At 46.3% G+C, this 21,169-nt stretch overlaps 1 protein-coding gene across 1 annotated transcript; it reads left to right on the plus strand.

Annotated features, from left to right (window-relative positions):
- Positions 1-2,513: 2,513 nt before the first annotated feature.
- On the plus strand, positions 2,514-14,235 carry IL1F10 (interleukin 1 family member 10). Its single transcript, XM_040224235.1, has 5 exons — positions 2,514-2,570; positions 10,449-10,508; positions 12,789-12,874; positions 13,149-13,276; positions 13,556-14,235. The coding sequence occupies exons 2-5, from the start codon at positions 10,477-10,479 to the stop codon at positions 13,766-13,768; spliced, it is 459 nt and encodes a 152-aa protein (XP_040080169.1). The 5' UTR covers positions 2,514-2,570; positions 10,449-10,476; the 3' UTR covers positions 13,769-14,235.
- Positions 14,236-21,169: the final 6,934 nt, after the last annotated feature.

The following is a 21,169-nucleotide window of genomic DNA, read 5'->3' on the forward strand; positions in this document are numbered from 1 at the left end:
TTTTCTCCAGTATTTTTATTGCCCTGCTCAAAATGAACACCAGTCCCTTTATTTCCCCAAATATGAAACTTAAAAAGCTGATCAGGGATGTCCCTCATGGTCCAGTGGTTAAGAATCTGCTTTGCAATGCAGGGGACAAGGGTTCGATCCCTGGTTGGAGAACTAAGATCCCACATGCTGCAGAGAAACTAAGCCCCTGTGCCACACTACCGGAGCCCGAATGACATGACTAGAGTCTGTGTACTGCAATGGAAGATCCATGTGACATAACAAAGTCCCGAGTGTGGCAACTAAGACCCGACACAGCCGAGTAAAACAAATATATATATATTTTTAAAAGCTGACCATACTAAATTGGTTGAATATTCTGTTTCCGCAAGGTTTATATCTTTCTCAACTACCCTTGCACCTTCAGACATATGGGCCAGAGGCTGTGACTCCAGGGTCCCTGCCTAAACCATGGAGAATCACAGCAGAAGCCAGAGGAGGGGTCCAAATGGTGGTTCCACGTGTCCCCTCTGCACCTCACCAGTCAGACCAGCCTGGCAGGTTCAGCTGCTGCTGAAGGATCAGCGAGGGAGTGGCCAGGCTGGAGGGTCTGGTTACAGGGGCCTCAGCAACTCCAGCCCAGAAGCAGCATAAGGCCTCAGGCAGCAGACAGCAAGCTGCTACCACAGGCCTCTCAGGGCTGCTGAGAACAGACTTGGTTCACACTGTCTGCCCACACGCCCAGAAAAGGTCTCATCTCGTCACCTCCTCCCAGGAGCCCTTGCTGAGTTGAGAGCCATGGTCATCAGCTCTGACAGTGCTTTGTGCTCACCTGTATGCTAACTCCCCCTCCTTGTAATAAGTTGACTTGGGATCTGAGGCCCCTGAAGTCACCTCAAGGTAAAATCTGTCCCAGCTTGTTTCCAAGCATCTTGTTTAATGTTTGGCAAATTATTGGAATCCAGAGAGTGTCAAATGTGGAGACTATTCCTCCACCCAGAATATTCTTTCACCCTCTTCTGCCTGTCAAAATGGACCCACCCTGCAGGGAGTAGCTGACATTCTACCTCATTCTTGAAGCTTTTTCCAGCTTCAAGTGTGATTGCTGTATCACTTGTAGGCTGATAGAATTCAAAAGGGGTTTAGCAGGGATGAGCTGACAGGAGTAATTGAAAGAGGAGGAATTATATGAAGGGTTAAAGCCCTTTCAATTCTAGGAATTTATCTTTCTACTCAAGGAGGGTCTCTCCTCTATTGTCTTCAGTATTTCCTGGGCTCGGAGATTAGAGAGTCTGGTCTTTTCAAGTGTTTATGACTTAGCTCCCCAGTCAGACTGTAAAGCTGCTTAATAACAGGGACCATGTCTTACATGCATCTGTTACAGGTCTTTGTGAATGCTCAGTGAGCACTCGTTGGTTGCCTGCTTTGACCTTTTCCACTGAGGGGACAAGAGTTTGGGAGAAGGGGTGAAGAATGACTACTGGCCTTAGAAAACAGAAATCTGTTTCCACCTCTGCCCATCTTTTTTCATTGCTCACTCTGCAGACATCTGGGTATAGGACTGGCCTCTCCCATGTCCTCATTGAGCCCTTTATGAAACTTTGCAAATGACCCGTGAGGAAGAATTACAATAAAGCATTTGGTCCCCAGAGAATACCATGCCTAAGTGTCTCTGCCCCTTGTAAGTGGGCGGATGGATGGGTAGACATTCTGATGGGCAGATGGATGGGTAAATGGATGGATGGATGGGTGGATGGGTAGATGTACTGATGGTTGGATGGATGAATAGGTAGATGAACTGATGGATTGATGGATAGATGGATGGATGGACAGATGAGTGGCTAGATGGACTGAATTAAGCAATATGAATCAGAGGCCCAGGTGTTCTTCCCCCCTGCCCTGCTTACACTGTGTCATATGCCCTTCTAGTCTAGGGCACAGGGCACCTGCTCAATCCCAGGATAAATCTAAGGTCAATGTCTTCTGACTGCAGTGGATTTCTTTAGACATTCATCTCATCAAGCTGGTACCAACTAATAGAGCCTGTTGAAAAACAAAGATGTCCCTTTCGTCATCCCCAACAGGGGCTATTCACAATATCATCAGCTCCCATTCTTACATTGCCTTGATGGCCACAGCCTGGCTACGGACAAAAATCTGTCCTTAGGCCCTTCAGACACACTCACTCTTGCCTCTTCTGCCTCCCTAAGGCTAGATGGAGCCCCATGGGCACCAAAGGGAAGGTGATATGAAGATGTCTGAACCCAGCATCATTTATCTGGCTAGCAAAACCATCGATATCAGTATCAATGACAGTAGCTTTGAGCAGGGTCCCAGCACTTGGCTTCTGCGAAGGTTTTATGGGCGACTCTTTCCCCTTTAACAAACATTCATTAATGTTCCCACCTTCTTATTATCTAGACTGTGCCAAAGACCTTGTGGAATCACAACGCCTTTCTTCCCCATCCTGGAGCCAATTAGAAACATTGCTACAGGCTGACCCACCCTGATCAGGCAATATAAACTCAGTGTTGACAGCCTGGAGAAATCAGTTGGAGGTTCCAGGCACCCAGGATCCGCAGGTCAGTGGTGGAAGGCAGTGTTCTCTCTTTTTCTCTTTTCTTCTCCCTCTGCCAATAACTCTGATTGGCCACCCCCCTTTAATTCCTCCTGGCAAGCTCTCTAGTTAGCAAGGTATCCCCTACATAGATATCATAGGATGCTAAATAAGTTTAGGGACACACAAAATAATTTGAGGAGAAGGTATAACTAAGTCATGTCAAGGTTTTTAAATGTTTTGGACAACAGATTTTAAATAAATTTTAAAATACTTTTAAGTTATTTGGCTGCATTGGATCTTCTGTTGCAGCACGCAAGATCTTTTGTTGTGGCACATGGACTCTCTAGTTGTGGCTCAAGTGATTAGTTGCTCTGCACCTTGTGGGATCTTAGTTCCCTGATTGGGATCAAACCCATGTCCCCTGCATTGCAAGGCAGATTGTTAATCACTGGACCACCACGGAAGTCCTCAAGGAGCACGGATTTTAGAAAGTAATTTCAGAAGAAATCATTTAGGCCAGTGGTACCCAACAATGTTTGATGAAGCTTGATTTTCTTTAGGGATGCCCCAGTGCCTTTGGAGTGGGGGGCAGTGTAATTAATATGTTTTTTAATTTTTAAAAATTAAAAAAATAAATTTTATTGTTGATTTATAGGCTTCCCTGGTGGCTTAGCAGGTAAAGAATCTACCTGCAATGCAGAAGACATGGGTTTGATCCCTGGGTCATGAAGATCCCCTGGAAGAGGGCATGACAACCCACTCTGGTATTCTTGCCTGGGAAATTCCGTGGACAGAGGAACCTGGCAGGCTACAGTCCATAGGGTCGCAAAGAGTCAGACACGACTAAAGTGACTGAGTGTGTGTGCATGCATGCATAGTTGGTTTACACTGTTGTGTTAGTTTTTGCTATGGAGCAAAGTGAATCAGTTATATATGCATGCATGCATGCATGCAAAATCGCTTCAGTTGTGTCCGACTCTGTGCGACCCTATGGACGGCAGCCCACCAGGCTCATCTGTCCACAGGATTCTCTAGGCAAGAATAGTGGAGTGGGTTGCCATTTCCTTCTCCCACATTTCCCTAAGGAAGGGAAATTTCCCAGCCACCCAAGACCAGGCCCGGGCCTCGCCAGCCAGTCAGCACCTTGTACAAATGAATGAGACTTGTTTCATAAGACATTTCTTTCAGCACAGGAGGCACCAAAGAATTGGGGTCAGCAGCTTGGCATGCTGAGAGAAACATCAGGCTCCCCCTATCTCCGAGAGGTAGCCAGGGAGGCAAGGGCCAAGGCAGAGTCCATTCTTTACTGGCATCCACACAGACACGTCCTTGTTACCTAGAACAATCAAAGTTTCCAGTGTAAAAACCAGTGGGCTTATTGCATCTACCCCACTGATGGTTTATCTTTTTCTTTCCATCAGATCTGCCATGAGGGCATGGTTTGTTAATTAATTTGTTAATTTCCAAGGATCTCAGACTCACAGATCCTTCCAGGCATACCGAGAGAATATCTATTAACAGTGAAAGTGAAAGTTGCTCAGTCTTGTCCAACTTTTCACAACTCCATGGACTGTAACCCACCAGGCTGCTCTGTCCATTGAGTTCTCCAGGCAGGAATACTGGAGTGGGTAGCCATTCCCTTAGTTGTTGTTTAGTTGCTCAGTCATGTCCAACTCTTTGAGACTCCATAGACTTAGCCTATTAGCCTTCTCTGTCCATAGAATTTCCCAGGCAAGAATTTCCCAGGTTGCCATTTCCTTCTCCAGATATACAAATATATCCACTCCTTTTTCAGATTCTTTCCCCATTTAGGTCATTACAGAATATTGTGTAGAGTTCCCCGTGCTATACAATGGGTCTTATTAGTTATCTATTTTATATAGAGTAGAGTGGTTACCGAGGGGGAAGGTGTAGTGAGGGATAAATTGGGAAGTTGAGATTGACATATACACCCAGTGCCTGCTTCAGTGGTCAAAGCTAACTGGATCCCCATATCTCCATTTCTCTCTGATTCCGCTAAGCAGGTACCTTTTATCCATTTAATTTTCCTTAGGTTTCCATGAAAACTTTTCTTTGAAACTTAAAATAGTTTTGAAAAATACTGATCTCGCCTAGCCTCTCATTCTAATGATAAGAAATTGGAGGCCTAGGGACAAAAAAGGACTTTCCAAGGTGGCAAAACAAACTTGTAATAGAGTTAATTCTAGAACCAACCTTCCATTTGAATCTGCAGTGTGTGTTTCTATGTCTTACTTGTAAGCATGGATGTATCTCAGTTGGAGCAGGTAGAGAGAGCTACAAGCTTTGTTTTGTGGCCTAAAGAGCCTGTTCAATTTAAAAAGGGAAATAAACGTCTGCATATAAAACAATAAATAACACAGTGAAACTTAATGGGAGTTCAGAGTAGGATTGCAATGATAAAGAAAATAGTCTTTAAACATTGAGTCATAGAATCACTGATAGTTTGATATGGAAAGAATTTTAATAACCACATGCTCTAATTCCATGATTTATAGATGCTGAAACTGAAGATTGGAGGTTAAGTGACATGACTTTGTAAGTCTGAGCTGATAATTAACTTGGCAGAACTAGATACTCAACTATAGATAATACTAATGGTATTATAATTATGGTATATTATTATCTATCTTGAATTTACAAACTAACATCCTAAGCACTTTTCTTTTGTATCCCATGAAGCTACAATCCATCCATTTCCACAGGTGCAATGATCATCTTTCTCTGATGCCTCCCAAGCCCAGGTTGATCATCCTCTATGATTATCCATCTATAATTATCTATATCCGTGTCCAGTGACCTTAATGCCAAAAGATCTGAATGGATAACAATGAGATGGGATGACTTTGGAGGTAGGGAAATCAAAGATAACTTTGAAAATACCTATGAGGAAAATAAGAAAGAAGTCTCATTGCCTGGGAGGTGGTTTAGTGTCCACAGAGAAGTGAGATACACCTAGAAAAGTGTATCATACAGTGGGAAACCACTGTAGACTAGAGTAGGGTGGGGATGTGATGAAAGCAGTACTTAGAATACAAGTCCAGAAACCTCAGATAAGTTGGGCTGTACTGAAGGCGGAGAAACCAGGAATATAGGCACAATTCTAATGGCTTTGAAGAAAACAAAGTTTATATTTTAAAGACATAGTTGATTGGAACTTGTTGATCAATCTGTCATAGAGTCAGGAAAGTAGGAGAAATTGTCAACAGTTCTCAGGTTTTGATCTCGCTGTCTAGAGGAATATTATGGCAGCAAGAGAAATGATACTGGGAAGGATGAATGGACTTGGAGGAGGAGAAGATAAATTTGACATTAGATGCATTTGGTTGAGAATGACGGCAGGATATCCAGAGGGTGGTATCCTGAAGGCTGCTGGAGATAAAAGAGGATGATCAATCTGGGCTTGGGAGGCATCAGAGAAAGATGATCATTGCACCTGTGGAAATGGATGGATTGTGGCTCCATGGGATATGAAAGAAAAGTGCTTAGGATGTTAGCTTGTGAATTCAAGGTTTAGGGATGACCCCCACAAAAAAGGAAGAATCCACAATGGACCTGAGAAGCAGAGAATGGAGAGGCGTGAATCAGTATCAAGGGATCCAAGGGAGGCAGTTGCCAAAGACCTGACAAATCAAAGAAGTCATTGGGTTTGACTCTACAGAAGTTAATACTGGCCTTGGAGAGAACAGATTCAATGGAGACAGTGTGTAGGAGGATGAAGAAGAGAGTGGGATCATGTGAGTCTGATGTGCAAAAGAGCTTAAGGAAGCCCGGGGATACTTTTCAGTGATATTGGGTCCAGGACAGGTGAATTGATGAGAACTGAGAGAGCCAAAGATGGTGTCCAGAGAGGGCTATAGCATAACGTCCAATGAAAGGTCACTTGGAGACAATTGGGAAGGGAAAGCTTTGGGGCGTATGTGGTACTTTGGGAAGGACTATGGCAGATGCTCCACTCCAGGAACCCAGGCTTCCTGATGAACTAGAAGCCGGCTTCTCGTTCCTACTCACTTCTATACATCATAATCTATGCCAAGACCCCAGGCAGGGATTCCTGATTTGGGGGTCTTTAGGGGAGCCTGGTGGGCTGCCATCTATGGGGTTGCAGAGAGTTGGACACGACTGAAGCAACTTAGCAGCAGCAGCAGGAGAGATACAGGTTTGAGGCCAGACCAGGAAAAGAGGCTTCTAGAGTCCCAGAGACCCTGCTGGACTGGACCATTCTTGAATTTCTGTTGGCTCTGAATTGACACTGACCAAGAGTTGGCGGGGGATGGGGGGGTCAGCATCCTGTCTGTCTGGCCTCACGCTTCACCCTCTGTGTGGTCTGCCCCAGCCAGCCCTTGACACAGCACCAGGCTGCCCATATTTCTGCTGCTCCAACCAAAGTTCCTCCAATAGTTTGGCTGAGAGTGAGTGCAGCATCAAGTGGGTTTGCATCAAGGCCATGCTGCTGTCAGCCTATAAGGGGCCAGGGGATCATCTGTCCTTTGATACTTAAAGTGTCATCCAGCATTAATACCATTTGGTTGCATGTTTGAAATGCAGAGTTTTAGGTCACCCCAGACCTAGGGATGGAGAAGACAATAGCAACCCACTCCAGTACTCTTGCCTGGCAAATCCCATGGACAGAGGAGCCTGGTGGGCTGTAGTCCATGGAGTCACTAGGAGTAGGACACGACTGAGTGACTTCACTTTCACTTTTCACTTTCATGCATTGGAGAAGGAAATGGCAACCCACTCCAGTGTTCTTGTCTGGAGAATCCCAGGAATGGGGAAACCTGGTGGGCTGCCGTCTCTGGGGTCGCACAGAGTTGGACACCACTGAAGCGACTTAGCAGCAGCAGCAGCAGACCTAGGGAATCAGAATCTGTATTTTAACAAGAGCTGCAGATGATTTATATGTTCATTCAAGAGTGAGAAGAACTGAACTCTTGTACCATTTCCCCAGCCCAGTTGATCACAAAGTAACTTCAAGAAACTTCAGTCAAGGAAATAGTACTTCTCAAGAGTCCTCCAGGTGATTCAATGGGCAGGCACATTCTGGAAAACTAATGACTTGGATTGAAAACTTCATTATTTTAAAAATTGAAACTTAGCATATACTTCCCCCATTCCAGTATTCTTGCCTTGAGAATTCCATGGACAGAGGAGAGTGATGCGCTACAGTCTATGGGGTTACAAAGAGTTGGACATTACTGAGCGACATTCATTCATTCATTCATTCACAAAGGAAATTCATGTTCATATAAAAAATGTTGAAATGCTAAAATAAATAAATAAAAATCACCCATAATCATGTCAGCCATAGAAAAGTGCTGTAAAATATTGATCATCTTTGTTTCTATGTATGCGGGTAGATTTAAACAGAAACATAATGCACACCTTATTTATAACCTGCACTTTTCACTTGGTATTTTGAACATTTATATATCATAAAATGTTTTTCCACAACATTGTCTTTCATGTACACATACTTTCTTATTTACCATAATTTTTCTTGCTGTTGAGTTTCTAAATTGTGTCCGACTCTTTTCGACCCCATGGACTGTAGCCTGCCAGTGTCCTCTGTCCATAGGATTTCCCAAGCAAGAATACTGGAATGGGTTGCCATTTCCTTCTCCAGGGGATTTTACCAACCCAGGGATTGAACCCATGTCTCCTGTATTCTAGCCAGGTTCTTTATCACTGAGCCTCCACTTTCTTATTTACCATTTTTACCAGTCACCTATTATGGGAAGATAGATTATTTCCAATTTCTTGCTATTATTAAATATGATGCCATGAACAACTTTATTATTAAATACTTGGGCAATTCATTATTCTTCCCTTAGAATACAGAAAACAGATGAAATGACAAAGTACACAGAATGCTTTAAGACCTTGGTTCACATCACCAACATCTATCCAGAATTTGTACTCCTGTTGGTGTCCCATGATCCTTTGTCCTCACCAATGCTCAAACTCTCACTCCAAAGCTGAGGGAGAGGAAATGACTTGTTCAAGGTGATCAAGTGGCAGGTCCTGTACTAAAAGGCACGTTGACTACAGCCATCCTTCTAACATCCAGGCCAGGAGCTCAGGGAGGTTGAGATGGTTGGAAGTCCTGCCATCTACAGGACTTTCATCTTGTAGATTCCCAAAATGTTGCTCAGTATCACCCTCTCCCTCTCTGAGCCCTGTTTCTTCATTTCTACCTTTCTCCCATTTCCTCTACATATCTGCTTTCTTTCCTCTGCTCTTCTCTTTCCCTTCTTCCTTGGTGAGAGAATCAGATCTATTTTTTAGCCTCAGCCCTAGCCATCCTTGTATTTACTTTTCTGGACTCTTCTCCAACTCTTCCCAGCTTCATGCCATGATTGGCTCTGGGTTTCTTTCTGTGCTGGATTCTAGAATGGCCTTTCTGAAAGTGATCATTTCAGGGAAAAGCTCTGGGGACAGATGATCCAACTGGCAGGAGCAGAGCTGTGTGAAGCTCTGTGGTCTGGTATCTGTATAGAGGCCACTGGCTTCGGTTTTTGGACCATTTCTTCCCCAGAACACAAGTCTGTGTCTCATGCATGTGCTGTTTTCCATCTGGAATAGAACGGGGGAGTTTGGATAACCTCTGGTAGGTCACAGTCTTGGCAAAGCGTCCCCCAGAACAATGCTCTCTAACTGCAGGGAGACCCTGCCCATCCCTGGTGCAGGCTGGAGGTTCTTCCTAGAAGTGCTGTCCAGAGGAAGTCAGGATGGTGTCTCTAAGGCCAGGCTGGGGAGTGGGACAGGGTCTAAGCCAGGTTCTTCCTCAAAGTGTGAGGCTGGAGCCCACCCACCCCCATCTAAGCCCCGGGGCATGTCTCTTGGCTGAACTCTTTGGGGGTACCTTCCATCCTGTTTCCCAGAGCTGGCCCCAGGGCACAGTCATGGCTCATACCCCTGCCAGCTCAGCTAGATGTGTTCCTGGCTGGCCTCAAAGGAGGGCAATTCAGAGGGCCTGGAACTGGCTGGACTGGGGGCACCTTGGTGAATTCTCAGAGTCCAGCGATAGACAAGTCCCTGGTGAGAACTTTCTGCCTTGTGATGGGGTGATTTTGGGCCTTCGGGGTATCTGTTCTCCAGCTCCACCACCCTCCCTTTTCTTTTTTTTAAAATTGCAGCCATTCTGTTTTAAAATTTTAATTGAATTATAGTTGATTTACAATACTGTGTTAGGTTCAGGTGCCCAGAAAGTGATTCAGTTATACATAGATAGATAGATGGATAGGTAGATAGATGGATAGGTAGATAGATGGGTTTCCCCTGGTGGCGCGGTGGTAAAGAATCTGCCTGCTACAGACATGGGTTTAACCCCTGAGTCAGGAAGATCCCCTGGAGGAGGAAATGGCAATGCACTTCAGCATTCTTGCCTGGGAAATCCCATGGACAGTGGGGCCTGGTGGACTACAGCTCATTGAGTCGCAAAGAGTCAGACAAGACTTAGTGAAGAAACAGCAACAACAGCAGCAGTATATACGTACAATTCTCTACGCTATACAGTAGGTCCTTATTAGTTATCTATTTGTATTTAGTTGTGTGTATATTTTAATCCCCAACTCCTTATTTATGCCTCTCATGTCCCTTTTGGTAACCATAAGCTTGTTTTCTATGTTTGTGAATTTCTTTCTGTTTTGTAAGTTCATTTGTGTTATTTTTAAGATTCCACAGATAAACAATATTTTATATGATATTTGTCTTTCTTTGTCTGGCTTACTTCACTTAGTATGGTAATCTCTAGGTCCATCCACGTTGCTATAAATGTCATTATTTCATTCTTTTTTATGACAGGCTATGATTCCATTGTGTATATGTACATCCTCTTTAACCATTCATACTCTGACAGCCCTTTTTTCTCCCCTCTCAGTGAGGACCAGTGACCCCTGCTTGTAAGAATGTGCTCCCTCCCCATGGCAAAATACTACATGTAAGTCTTCCTGGAGTCTATCTTTCCTAATCAGGGGTCTGGGAATGACAAAGGAAGAAAAGAAGGCTGAGTCAGAAGGATGACGTTCCCTCTCACCCAGAAAGCTCAAGTGCCCCATAATTAAGGCACTTACCATAATCACAGAAGCTTTCTTCCCTGAGCTTCTGCAAGAAGCCAGCCATTCTACTGCCTTGCCTTCATCCTGAGAAATCTACAAGGGAGTGTTACTAAACCCACTTTATGGATTTGAAAACTGAGGCTCAAAAAGGTTATTAAGTACCTGATGTCACACAGAACTAGGACTCAGACTCACATTCTCTGTACTGCTTCAGCCTCCTCTCTCTAAAAGCTCAAAGATAATTTCAAATCTCAATGATAGCATTTTTATATATTAACCTCTGTGGTTTTTACTCCCATTCTGGGCTTCTAACTCTTACTTTTCTCTCATTTGATATTTGAGTCTTTACTTTTCATTTACCACTTTATTATCCATGTTTTTTGTTGTAAACTCTCTCGAGCCCTTCAAGGAATTGCCCGACTCTTTGTGACTGAGTCCCTCCTTATGGACTGTAGCCCTCCAGGCTCCTCTGTCCATGGAATTCTCTAGGCAGGAATACTTGGAGTGGGTAGCCATTCCCTTCTTCAGGGGCTCTTCTTGACCCAGGGATTGAACCAGGTCTCTTGCATTGGTAGGTGGGCCCTTTACCACTAACGCCACCTGGGAAGATTGTCTTCTCTGTGGCCCCATCCTCTCCTAGATATAGGGGATTGGTCAGGGCCTCCAGGAAGTTACAGCATGGCTGAGAAGGCAGGACACCTGTGCATGGAGCCTGCAAATGACAAAACAGGATGTCGGCTCTCTGGGGTCTCTAGCCTGGGTTCTGTCCCTGAACAGAATGTGGCTGGAAGTTCCTGGTAGTTGAGGTTGGAGGGAGAAGGCCAGCTGCCAAAACAGTTTATTTTCAGATCTTCATTTTTATTATGCAAGGGAACCTGCTTTAAACACATACAGTTATGTGTATTATAATTAGCTGTTACTGAGAAAGAAGAATCCCCTAGAGGTGGTGGTGTTGGCCCAGAGGTTCTGCCCTTGAAGGTAAGGAGAATCCCCAGGCCCGAGAGCAACTGATGGCCATCTCTGAAACCAGCCAGCAATGGGTTAACCTTGTGGGCATGGCATTGATCTGCACAGACTCACCATGGTTCCTTTTCAGCCTCCCTGCACATGTTTACCCTCCCACACTGATCATTAGAACCACTGCCAACCCCACTGCCAGTCATCAGAGCCCTGCTCTGACTCTCTGCTGACTGTATCTGGTACACCCAAAGCGGCCTACTCCACCCTTCCGCCCCACTCCTTACATACTTACATGCTGGAGGGCTGGAGGGTCAGGAAAACTCTGTATACCTCAGTGAGAAGACCCTGACTCCAATCACTGCCCTGAGGGCCCGACAGGGGCCAAGCTTGGTAAAGACAGAGATGCAGTCTCTGAAAAATGCCCAGCCCCAGGAGAACTTTCCTATAGCCTATGGCTAACCTGGTCTTGACCTACATTTGGATGGAGTAGCATCCCTACTTCTTATCTGCAGGATGTTGGGGCGGTCTAAGTGAGGGTTGGGAAAGACTTTCCAGACAGAGAGCATTTCAGAAGAGAGTGAGTTTATTAAGAACAAAGAATAGAAATAAGGAGGACACTGCAAGTGCAGTGGGCTGACCTCCTGACAGACCAGGGAAAGATAGTTTTCATGACTTAATAGCTGATTCTTATAGCCTCAGGACAAAGATAATTCCTGCTGGAAGGATGGCGTTGGAAGATTGGTTGGGGTGTTATGGGGTGTTTACTGGAGCAGGCTGCTACTGCTGCTGCTGCTAAGTTGCTTCAGTCGTGTCCAACTCTGTGTGACCCCATAGATGGCAGCCCACCAGGCTCCCCATGTCCCTGGGATTCTCCAGGCAAGAACACTGGAGTGGGTTGCCATTTCCTTCTCCAGTGCATGAAAGTGAAGAGTGAAAGTGAATTGGGAGTCAGGAAGCTTGTTAGCGATGATCAGGGGGGCTTTTGGGAATGGTTATAAAGGGGCTCAGTCAACTTTGCAGGTGATCTTGGTTCTAGGTTCTGCTTCTGTGGCCGTGGTGCAAGGCCTCGCACCCGTGGCCTGGGGCAGGACTCAACACAGAAGAACTGCCAATGAGCAGGTCATTCAGAGCCTGGGGTAGAAGGGCTGGGGGCCCTGGGGTGTCTGAAAGGGGTGGGCAATCAGCATCAATTCCTGTTCCAGAATTAAGGATGCAGAGCAGAAGGCTCTGTACATGAGGGATGGCCAGTTCCTGGTAGGAGATCCTGATGCAGACAACTGTCATGCAGGTGAGCATCTGGGGCCTTGACCTCCTGGGACTCACACAAACTCCATCTGCCCCAGGCTCTCCTTCCCCTTCTGTCTCCAGTGGCAGTGAGAACTGAGGCAGGGAGAGCTCTCCCACTGAAGGATCAGGGCCTTGATAGGAGTCCCAGCCTGCACGCAGGGGCCAGGTCAGCTGTGCCCTGGCCCAGTTCCTTCCTACCCAAGCTTTAGCTAGCTTAAGAGCTTGCAATCTGGGGTCCCCTCAGCACCTGGCTCTCTTCTCTTCTTCCCTCCAAGAGACCATCTGCATACTCCCCAACAGAGACCTGGAACGCACCAAGTTCCCCATCTTCTTGGGGGTCCAGGGAGGTAGCCGTTGCCTGGCATGTGTGGAGACACGGGAGGGGCCTTCCCTGCAGCTGGAGGTGAGCAATTGCACCCTGTGTTGGGGGCCCTACAGACCTCCAGGGTGCTCTGGCATCTCTATGCCCATCTGTGGTCCAGCAAGGTCCACACATCCCTCTTGTTTGGATTTCCACCATCTCCCTCTGCACCCAGTGCCCAGACCCTTCCCTCTAGAACCTGCAGAGGGAATTTCCCTGGGGAAAGACTCACCTTTTGGTTCCCTCTTTGGCCAAGCCCCAGAAGCCTCGAGGGCTGACAGTCAGCTGCCCCATCCAGCCTCCTCTGCCTTGCCCCCACAGGATGTGAACATCGAGGACCTGTACAAGGGCGGAGAGGAGGCCACCCGCTTCACCTTCTTCCAGAGAAGCTCAGGTCCCGCTTTCAGGCTCGAGGCTGCTGCCTGGCCTGGCTGGTTCCTCTCTGGCTCCTCTGAACCCCAGCAGCCCCTGAGACTTACCAAGGAGAGTGAGCCCTCAGCCCGCACTGAATTCTACTTTGAACAGAGTCGGTAGGGAGGCAGGAAGCTGGGTTCTGGCCTGGTGCTCCCAAACCAAGCTCATCCTACTGAGAGTTGAGCAGAATAATGGCCCCCTCAAAGAACTCCACATCCTGATCTCAAGAACCTGTGAATATGTTACCTTACCTGGCAAAAAAGGGAGTTTGCAAATGTGATTAAGTGAAAGCTAATCCATCCTGGGTTATCCCAGTGGACCCTTCATGATTAATCATCAGGGTCCTCATATGAGGGAGGGTCAGAAAGAGAATGGAAGATGCAATGCTGCTAACTTTGAAGACGGAGGGAGGGGCTATGAGCCAGTGAATGCAGGTGGTTCCTAGAAGCTGGGAAAGGGCAGGAGATGCATTCTCCCCTAAGCTTCTGGAAGAAACACAGCCCTGCCAAATTGATTTTAGTCCAGTGACTCCCATTTCAGACTTCTGACCTCCAGAATTGTAAAATAATAAATGTGTCTTGTTCTAAGCCATTACATTTGTGGTAATTTGTTACAGCAGCTGTAGGCAACTAACACAGGGCCCTCATGGGCCTCTGCATGCCGCATTTAATGCAAAGGGATTGGGTGATTTGGTGAGTCCTTCTTGGAAGCCTGATCATGGTTTCTTCTCTGATCCCTCAGCTCTGGAGCTTCTAGAAATAACCAAGAAGCTCCAAGCAGAATCCAGCTCCCCTCCTCTGTCTATGGATAATGCCTTGGGCTGTTTACATTCTCAGTTTTGTTAATAGTTCAGGTAACAATTTTTCTATCAGACACTTCACAATGAATCAGTCTCCTAACTGATGGACCAGTACCGTTGATTGTCTGCTAGTTTTGATGTGTGAGGACCAAAGGGAACAGTTATGAGGAGGCAGTGGGTTTGGACTGGATGTACTGAGTTTAAGGTTACCGTGGAACTGATGAGTTGAGTTGACTGGTTATAGTTTGGAAACAGAGATGGATCTCACCTGACAGTTTGTGGTTAGAACTGTTACACATCCTTGGAGCCCTCTCCGTTACATAGAGGACCCATGGTTAGGCTCAAGTTAGAGCAGGGAGCCTGTTGTATCAAGGCTCAGAGGAGTGGGCCGCTGGTACTCTTCTCGTTTCATACAACCACTCAGCATCTGGCCAACTTGTACTGTGAGCCAGGACATTTAAGAAGAGTGTGTCTCAGGGACTTCCCTGGTGGTGCAATGGATAAGAATCTGCCTGCCAATGCAGGGGACACAGGTTCTATCCCTGCTCCAGGAAGATCCCACATGCCGCAGAGCAACTAAGTGCATACACCACAACTACTGAGCCCATGCTCTGAAGCCCACAAGCCACAACCTCTGAGCTTGTGTGCAGCAGCTACTGAAGCCTGTGGGCCTTAGAGCCCACACGCCCCAACTGCTGAGGCCTGTGCACCTAGCTTGTGTTCCACAACAAGAGAAGCCACCACAATGAGAGGCATGCAAACCGTAATGAAGTGCGCTGCTCACTGCAACTAGAGAAAGCCTGCGCAAAGCAACAAAGACCTGTCTTCACCCTCACAATGATCCTGCAAGGCAAATGTTCTTACCCGCATTTGACAGGTAAAGAGACTGGACTAACAGACGTGACATACTTAACTTGCTGAAGGTTACAAAAGCTCTACATGTATACCTGGTCCGTTTGACCTCAACCTTATTCCACAAATTTTTATTCCACTCTTATTCTAGCAGCAACAAAACTAAGTTTCCTTGCAGCTGATAACTGAGTGGGAGAAACACTAAACAAGCAAACACACAAACAAGAAAACAGACAAGGGCAATTTGCATGAGAGAGGGTGAGGCCAGTAGATATTCAATGGTAACATTAGAGAGGGCGGTCAGGGGAGCTGACTCTGACTTTTTGGAGGAGGTGATATTTGAGGTGATGCTGAAGGATACGAGGCAGTGGGAGCAGGAAGGGGTGCAGGAGAGAAATAGCAAACACACAACCCTGAGACGGAAGGGGCTCAGTGTGTCCAAATAGTAGTGGAAGGCTGGAAGGCTGCATCTTGGAGAGGGTTAGGAGATGGATAAGACCAGCAGGGGACTGGATCATGGGGGACGATCTGAAGGCAAATAAGTGCTTTCACTTGTTTTTAAGTGCCAAGGGATGCTATGGGAAGATTTTAAGCAGGAGAAAGACATGTCAGGCTTTGTGGCCCTAATAAATTGAGATTCTTTCCCTGCATGTTCCTCATCACTTGTCACCTGGCTATCATATCATAACTATGTATTTTTTAAATTAATTAGTTATTTTATAGTTTGGATGTAGTGGGTCTTCCCTGCTGCACGAGGGCTTTCTCTAGCTGTGGTTAGTGGGGGTTACTCTCTGTTGTGGTGCGCAGGCTTCTCACTGCAGTGGCTTCTTCTGTTGCAGAACATGGGCGGTATGTGCACACGCTTCAGTGGTTGCTGCGCATGGGCTCAGTAGTTTTGACTCGTGGGCTCTAGACCACAGGCTCAGTAGTTGTGGCACACAGGCATAGTCGCTCTGCAGCATGTGGGATCTTCCTGAATCAGGGATCAAAGTAGTGTCTCTTGTATTGCAAGGCAGATTCTTAACCATTGGGCCACCAGGCAAGCCCCATAACTATGTATTTATGTCCTGGGACTACTCTGTGCTTTTTGAGGGCGTGTTCTGTTCAATTATAGGCTTCCCAAGTGGTGCTAGTGGTAAAGAACCAGCCTGCCAATACAGGAGACATGAGATGTGGGTTCGATCCCTGGGTTGGGAAAATCCCCTGGAGGAGGGCATGGCAACCCACTCCAGTATTCTTGTCTGGAGAATCCCACGGCCAGAAGAGCCCAGCAGGCTACAGTTCACAGGGTAGCACAGAGTCAGACATGACTGAAGGGACTTAGCACGCACACATGCAGTCTGTTCAATTTGGGTCACCAGTGCCCAGAGTAGTTGCTGGTGCATCAAAGGCCCTAAGTGCAGTCTTGAATTAATGAGTGGACAATCACTTGGCTCTTGTTGGAACTTTGGGGTACAGTGTGAAGACAACTGGCAGCAATGTAGATAGACACCACCCAGTGTGGAGATATAGCTGGCGGAAAGGGCTAGACAGGCCTACACAAAGGAAGGAGCGTTTTATCTGGGCCTCAAAGAAAAAGCAGTTTCCAGGCAGAGAATGTGGGGATAGGTATTTCTAAGCAGAGGGAGTAACTTGGGAAGGGGTGATGGAGGAGTTCCCAGCACGTTTAGGGTGTGGATGAATCATCCATGTGCAGGGACCCAAGGCTTATGGCTGGGGAGTTGCCAAAAATTAAGAAGGGAAGATAGGTGGGGCCAGATTATGAATGCCTGGTGAAGGAGGAGACCTGGAGAAAACATCCAGGTATTTCAAGTAGGACCCAGATTTCAAGTCTGGGCCCCTGAGATCAGCGCTGGACCAACCAGGCTGTTACTAGGTCTTCTGCTCATCTCAGCTTCCTCTCTGCTCTGCCTCTCACCCCTCCCACCCCCTGCCTTCTGTCTGGCCCTGTCCTGGCATCAGCTTTGATGCTGTGGTTCCAAGGTTGGCCTGACTCCTGCTTCATCTTCCCATACCAACTCCTCTCCTTTACCAGTGATAAATCAACATGACCCAGCTTGGAAAGGGCCAAGGAGTGGGAGTTGCCTGGGTATGCCTGGGTGGGTGGTGGGCACAGTTCACTAGAGAAGTGCCAGCAAAGATGAGTTGGATCATAGTCTCTATTTAAGTAAAAAACATTTGGAACATCTAATATATGTCAATGCAGTATTAGTGCTTGGGAGAGGAAGAAGATACAAGAGGTTTAGAAGACATGGCCCCTATGCTTTAAAAATGAAGTGATGAGGCATTACGAATAAAAGCCAACATCCACTGACTGCTTTCTATGGAATGACTAGAAAACACTCCAAACAGCCCTCAGGGAACCTTGGGTTGAAATAATGATGGGGTGTTCTGGCCCAGAGGATTTAAGAGTAAGAAATGGAAGGAGCTTCTGACAGATATGTTGGGATGCCAGGAATATATTCTTTGCCCTGCCCCAAGTATTGTCTCTGAAATTCTTCCTTCTTCCTGGTGACCATGCCAAAGGCTTCATTCCACAACCAGCCCATCAGAGCTGTTATTATGCAAATTCCTGAGAGAGGCACACATGAAGTCTTATCCACCATTGACATCTCAGAGTGAACTGAACTGGCAGGTCCTGAGCCAGAAACTAGTAAACAGGTGATTAGAACACAGTGTGGTAACCTCTCATTCAGGTAGCATCAGGGAGCTGGGCTACTGGATGGTCCCATCCCAAGGGGTCAGGAAAGGATTTAAGGGAGGTAATGCGTGCATGAGAGCCAGCCAAGTGAGGGGCAGGAGGAGCTGTGGGCAGACACAGGTTTGCAGGAAGTCCTGAGTGCAGCTGTGTGTGTAAGTGCATGCATCTATGCATGTGTACATACCCGTGTGCACATGTGTATGGTGTGCATGTATGCTGTATATGTGTGTCGACAAAAAGTTCCAGACAGAGGCAGTGGCTTATGCTTAGAGGACTTTGTCTTTATTCTGAGGAGCTCTGAAGAGACTTTATACAAGAGGATGATGTGTTCTGGGTCTCCTATAACTTGTATGTCCTAAGTCACATGGGCTGAAAAAAATATCACACTTCCTTCATGACCCAGATGTTCACTTTGGGATTCCATGCCCACCCTAAAGCCACTGTATTACTATAGCCCCTGCAGAACAGATGCTGAAGATATCACACACTCCATAGGCTATATAATACATGGAAGTCTGGGGAAGCCTAAACCCAAATTTAGGGAGGAAAAAGGAAAAGTGAAGAAGAAAACTCTAATGGAAACCAAAATTTCCTGAATACTATTGGGTCCGCTCACCTGTGCATAGTGAAGCCAATTTACTGACACCAGGTTGTGGTGAAGGCAAGTGTAGTGTTTACTGCAGGCACCCAGCAAGGAGTCCAGGTAACTAATGCTCAAAAGGCCCATCTCAATGGTTTTCAGGGAAAGATTTTTAAAGACAAGGTGAGGGAGAGCATCCCAGAATCCTCCAACATTCTTCTGATCGGTTGGTGGTGAGATAACCAGGAATCAACATCATCAACCTTCTTGTTCCAAACAGTCTTTGGTCTCCGTGCTTGTAGGGAGCACATACAGTTAATTTTTACCTGGTGGGGGTTTCAGTATCTGTAAAACAGCTCAAAGGACATGAGTCAGAATATTATCTATAACCCTTAGTGAAGTGAAGTCACTCAGTCATGTCCTACTCTTTGCGACCCCATGGATTGTAGCCTACCAGGCTCCTCAGTCCATGGAACTTTCCAGGCAAGAGTACTGGAGTGGGTTGCCATTTCTTTCTCCTGGGGATCTTCCCTACCCAGGGATTGAACCTGGGTCTCCCGCATTGCAGGCTGATGCTTTACTGTCTGAGCCATCAAGGAAGCCCAGGGAAGACAGCTATAGCCCTTAAGGAGAAATTAATTGTCCTTAACTTCATTTAATGGCTAAAGTATTATTATTTTGTCATGCTTCACTGTTTTCCTTTATTTTTACATTTTTTTTCACTTCTCTGATTAAATTTATTCTTTGGAACCTGGGGATGATCTGCGAGGCTAAAGTTTTTCTGTAAACAAGAGGCAGGCAGAGGACATGCAAGGTTTGTCCAGGGAAGGCCCCTATAGGGTACTGGCTAGTAACAGCATTTTGCTACAATATACAACCATTTCTTAAGTGAGTATGTCAGAAATTAACATGTTGAGCATAGATAGAAAAACTAATGTCTTAGAAACACTGGCATTTGAGTTATTGAACTGTATTCCCTGTGGCTCAGATGGTAAAGAGTCTGCGTGTGATGCAGGAGACCTGGGTTCGATCCCTGGGTTGGGAATATCCCCTGGAGAAGGGAATGGCAACCCACTCCACTATTCTTGCCTGGAGAATTCCATAGACAGAGGAACCTGGTGGGCTACAGTTCATGGGGTCACAAAGAGTCGGACATGATTGAGTGACTGACACTTTCACACTTTCCAGTTGGATTTTACATTTGTGTAAATAAAAGACTTTGTTAGTGATTTGACCAAAACAAAAAAATCTATCTATCCCCAAAGTAAATTCCAATCTCTGCCTGCTCAATAGGCACAGACTCTGAGCAAATCCAGGATCCACATCCCATAAGCCTATTTCTAAGGCCCGGAACTTGCAATGTGCTCTCTGGGATGCAGGTGGTGACAAAGATCAATTTCCTGCGGTGGTTTTTGGGTGCGGAGCTGGGTGAGCAATTATGTCCCCTACACTTGAACAAATACCCTTTGGAGATTGTATTCCTAAGTCCAATTTGCTCTAAGTTCAACAAAGTTAGCCTAGGTACCCAGCTAACACAATCAGCTCTCTAGTACTGTACTGTAATAAGGTTATAATAATTTTCAGACAAAGAAGACATAAAAGACAGACACACAAAAAAATGAAACATTTTAAACCTTACAGTACAGTGCCTTGAAAAGTACTCTAATATGGTTAACAGATAACATGTTGAATGAACAGGCAGGAAGAGTTAGTGACTGGAGGAGGGAAAGGGGGTGGGAAACGGTAGAGCTGAAGGAACATCAGCAATAGGACCCGGAGGGCAAGCTGCAATTTCACTCACACTTGACGTTAACGGCACAGGCTCTCCTTGCTGCGACCAGACGCGTGTTCATGTCTTTGAAAGTTTACAACTTGAAGGTTCGTATGGTGGTGGTGAGTGTGCACTCAGTCGTATCCAACTCTTTGTGACCCCATGAGCTCCTCTACCCATGGAATTTCCTCTGCAACAATATTGGAGTGGGTTGCCATTTCCTCCTCCAGGGGAGTCTTCCTGACTCAGGGACTGAATCTGAGTCTCTTGAGTCTCCTGCTTTGACAGGTGGGCTCTCTGCCAGCTGAGCCACCTGGGAATATAGGGACCTTATTGTAATCCCTCCAGCATTTAGTACCCAGTGTGTCAGCCCCTCTCCCTGTGATAGAGACACTGCAGTGAATCATCCCCTCCTACACTCATCCCCTCCGACTCCCTTGCTCAGACTCTGGTCACAGAAGGAGGGACAGAGGAGGCTGGCAGCCTGCGGTTTTAGCACAGGCTTTTCTACACTGAACCATTTCCTGAGGACATTTTCTGAGGGCCCATCATTCTAGGACCTGAGACACAGCAAATAGCACAGTCATATGAGCCTGACCGCTCTGAGCAGACAGGTTATCTGCAGACTCAGGTATCTCCACGATAAGTATCTTCCAGACTGGTTCCAGGGGACACTATTCTAATGAATGTTCATGGGTTTATGTGGAAAATGAGACAGTTAATGTATGTGTCAGCTTGGCTGAATTAGGGCTTCCCTGGTGGCTCAGGCCATAAAGAAACTGCCTGTAATGCGGGAAACCTGGGTTCGATCCCTGGTC

Source organism: Oryx dammah, unplaced genomic scaffold, assembly GCF_014754425.2.
Source record: "Oryx dammah isolate SB20612 unplaced genomic scaffold, SCBI_Odam_1.1 HiC_scaffold_25, whole genome shotgun sequence".
Lineage (NCBI taxonomy): Eukaryota > Metazoa > Chordata > Mammalia > Artiodactyla > Bovidae > Oryx > Oryx dammah.

What these genes read in the sequence shown, in the direction of transcription:
- IL1F10 (XM_040224235.1), top strand. Translation starts at nt 10,477, where the DNA reads ATGTGCTCCCTCCCCATGGCAAAATACTACAT. An exon ending in CCCATGGCAAAATACTACAT is followed by an intron (nt 10,509 to 12,788) that starts GTAAGTCTTCCT and finishes TTCCTGTTCCAG; the next exon opens with AATTAAGGATGCAGAGCAGA. An exon ending in GGCCTTCCCTGCAGCTGGAG is followed by an intron (nt 13,277 to 13,555) that starts GTGAGCAATTGC and finishes TTGCCCCCACAG; the next exon opens with GATGTGAACATCGAGGACCT.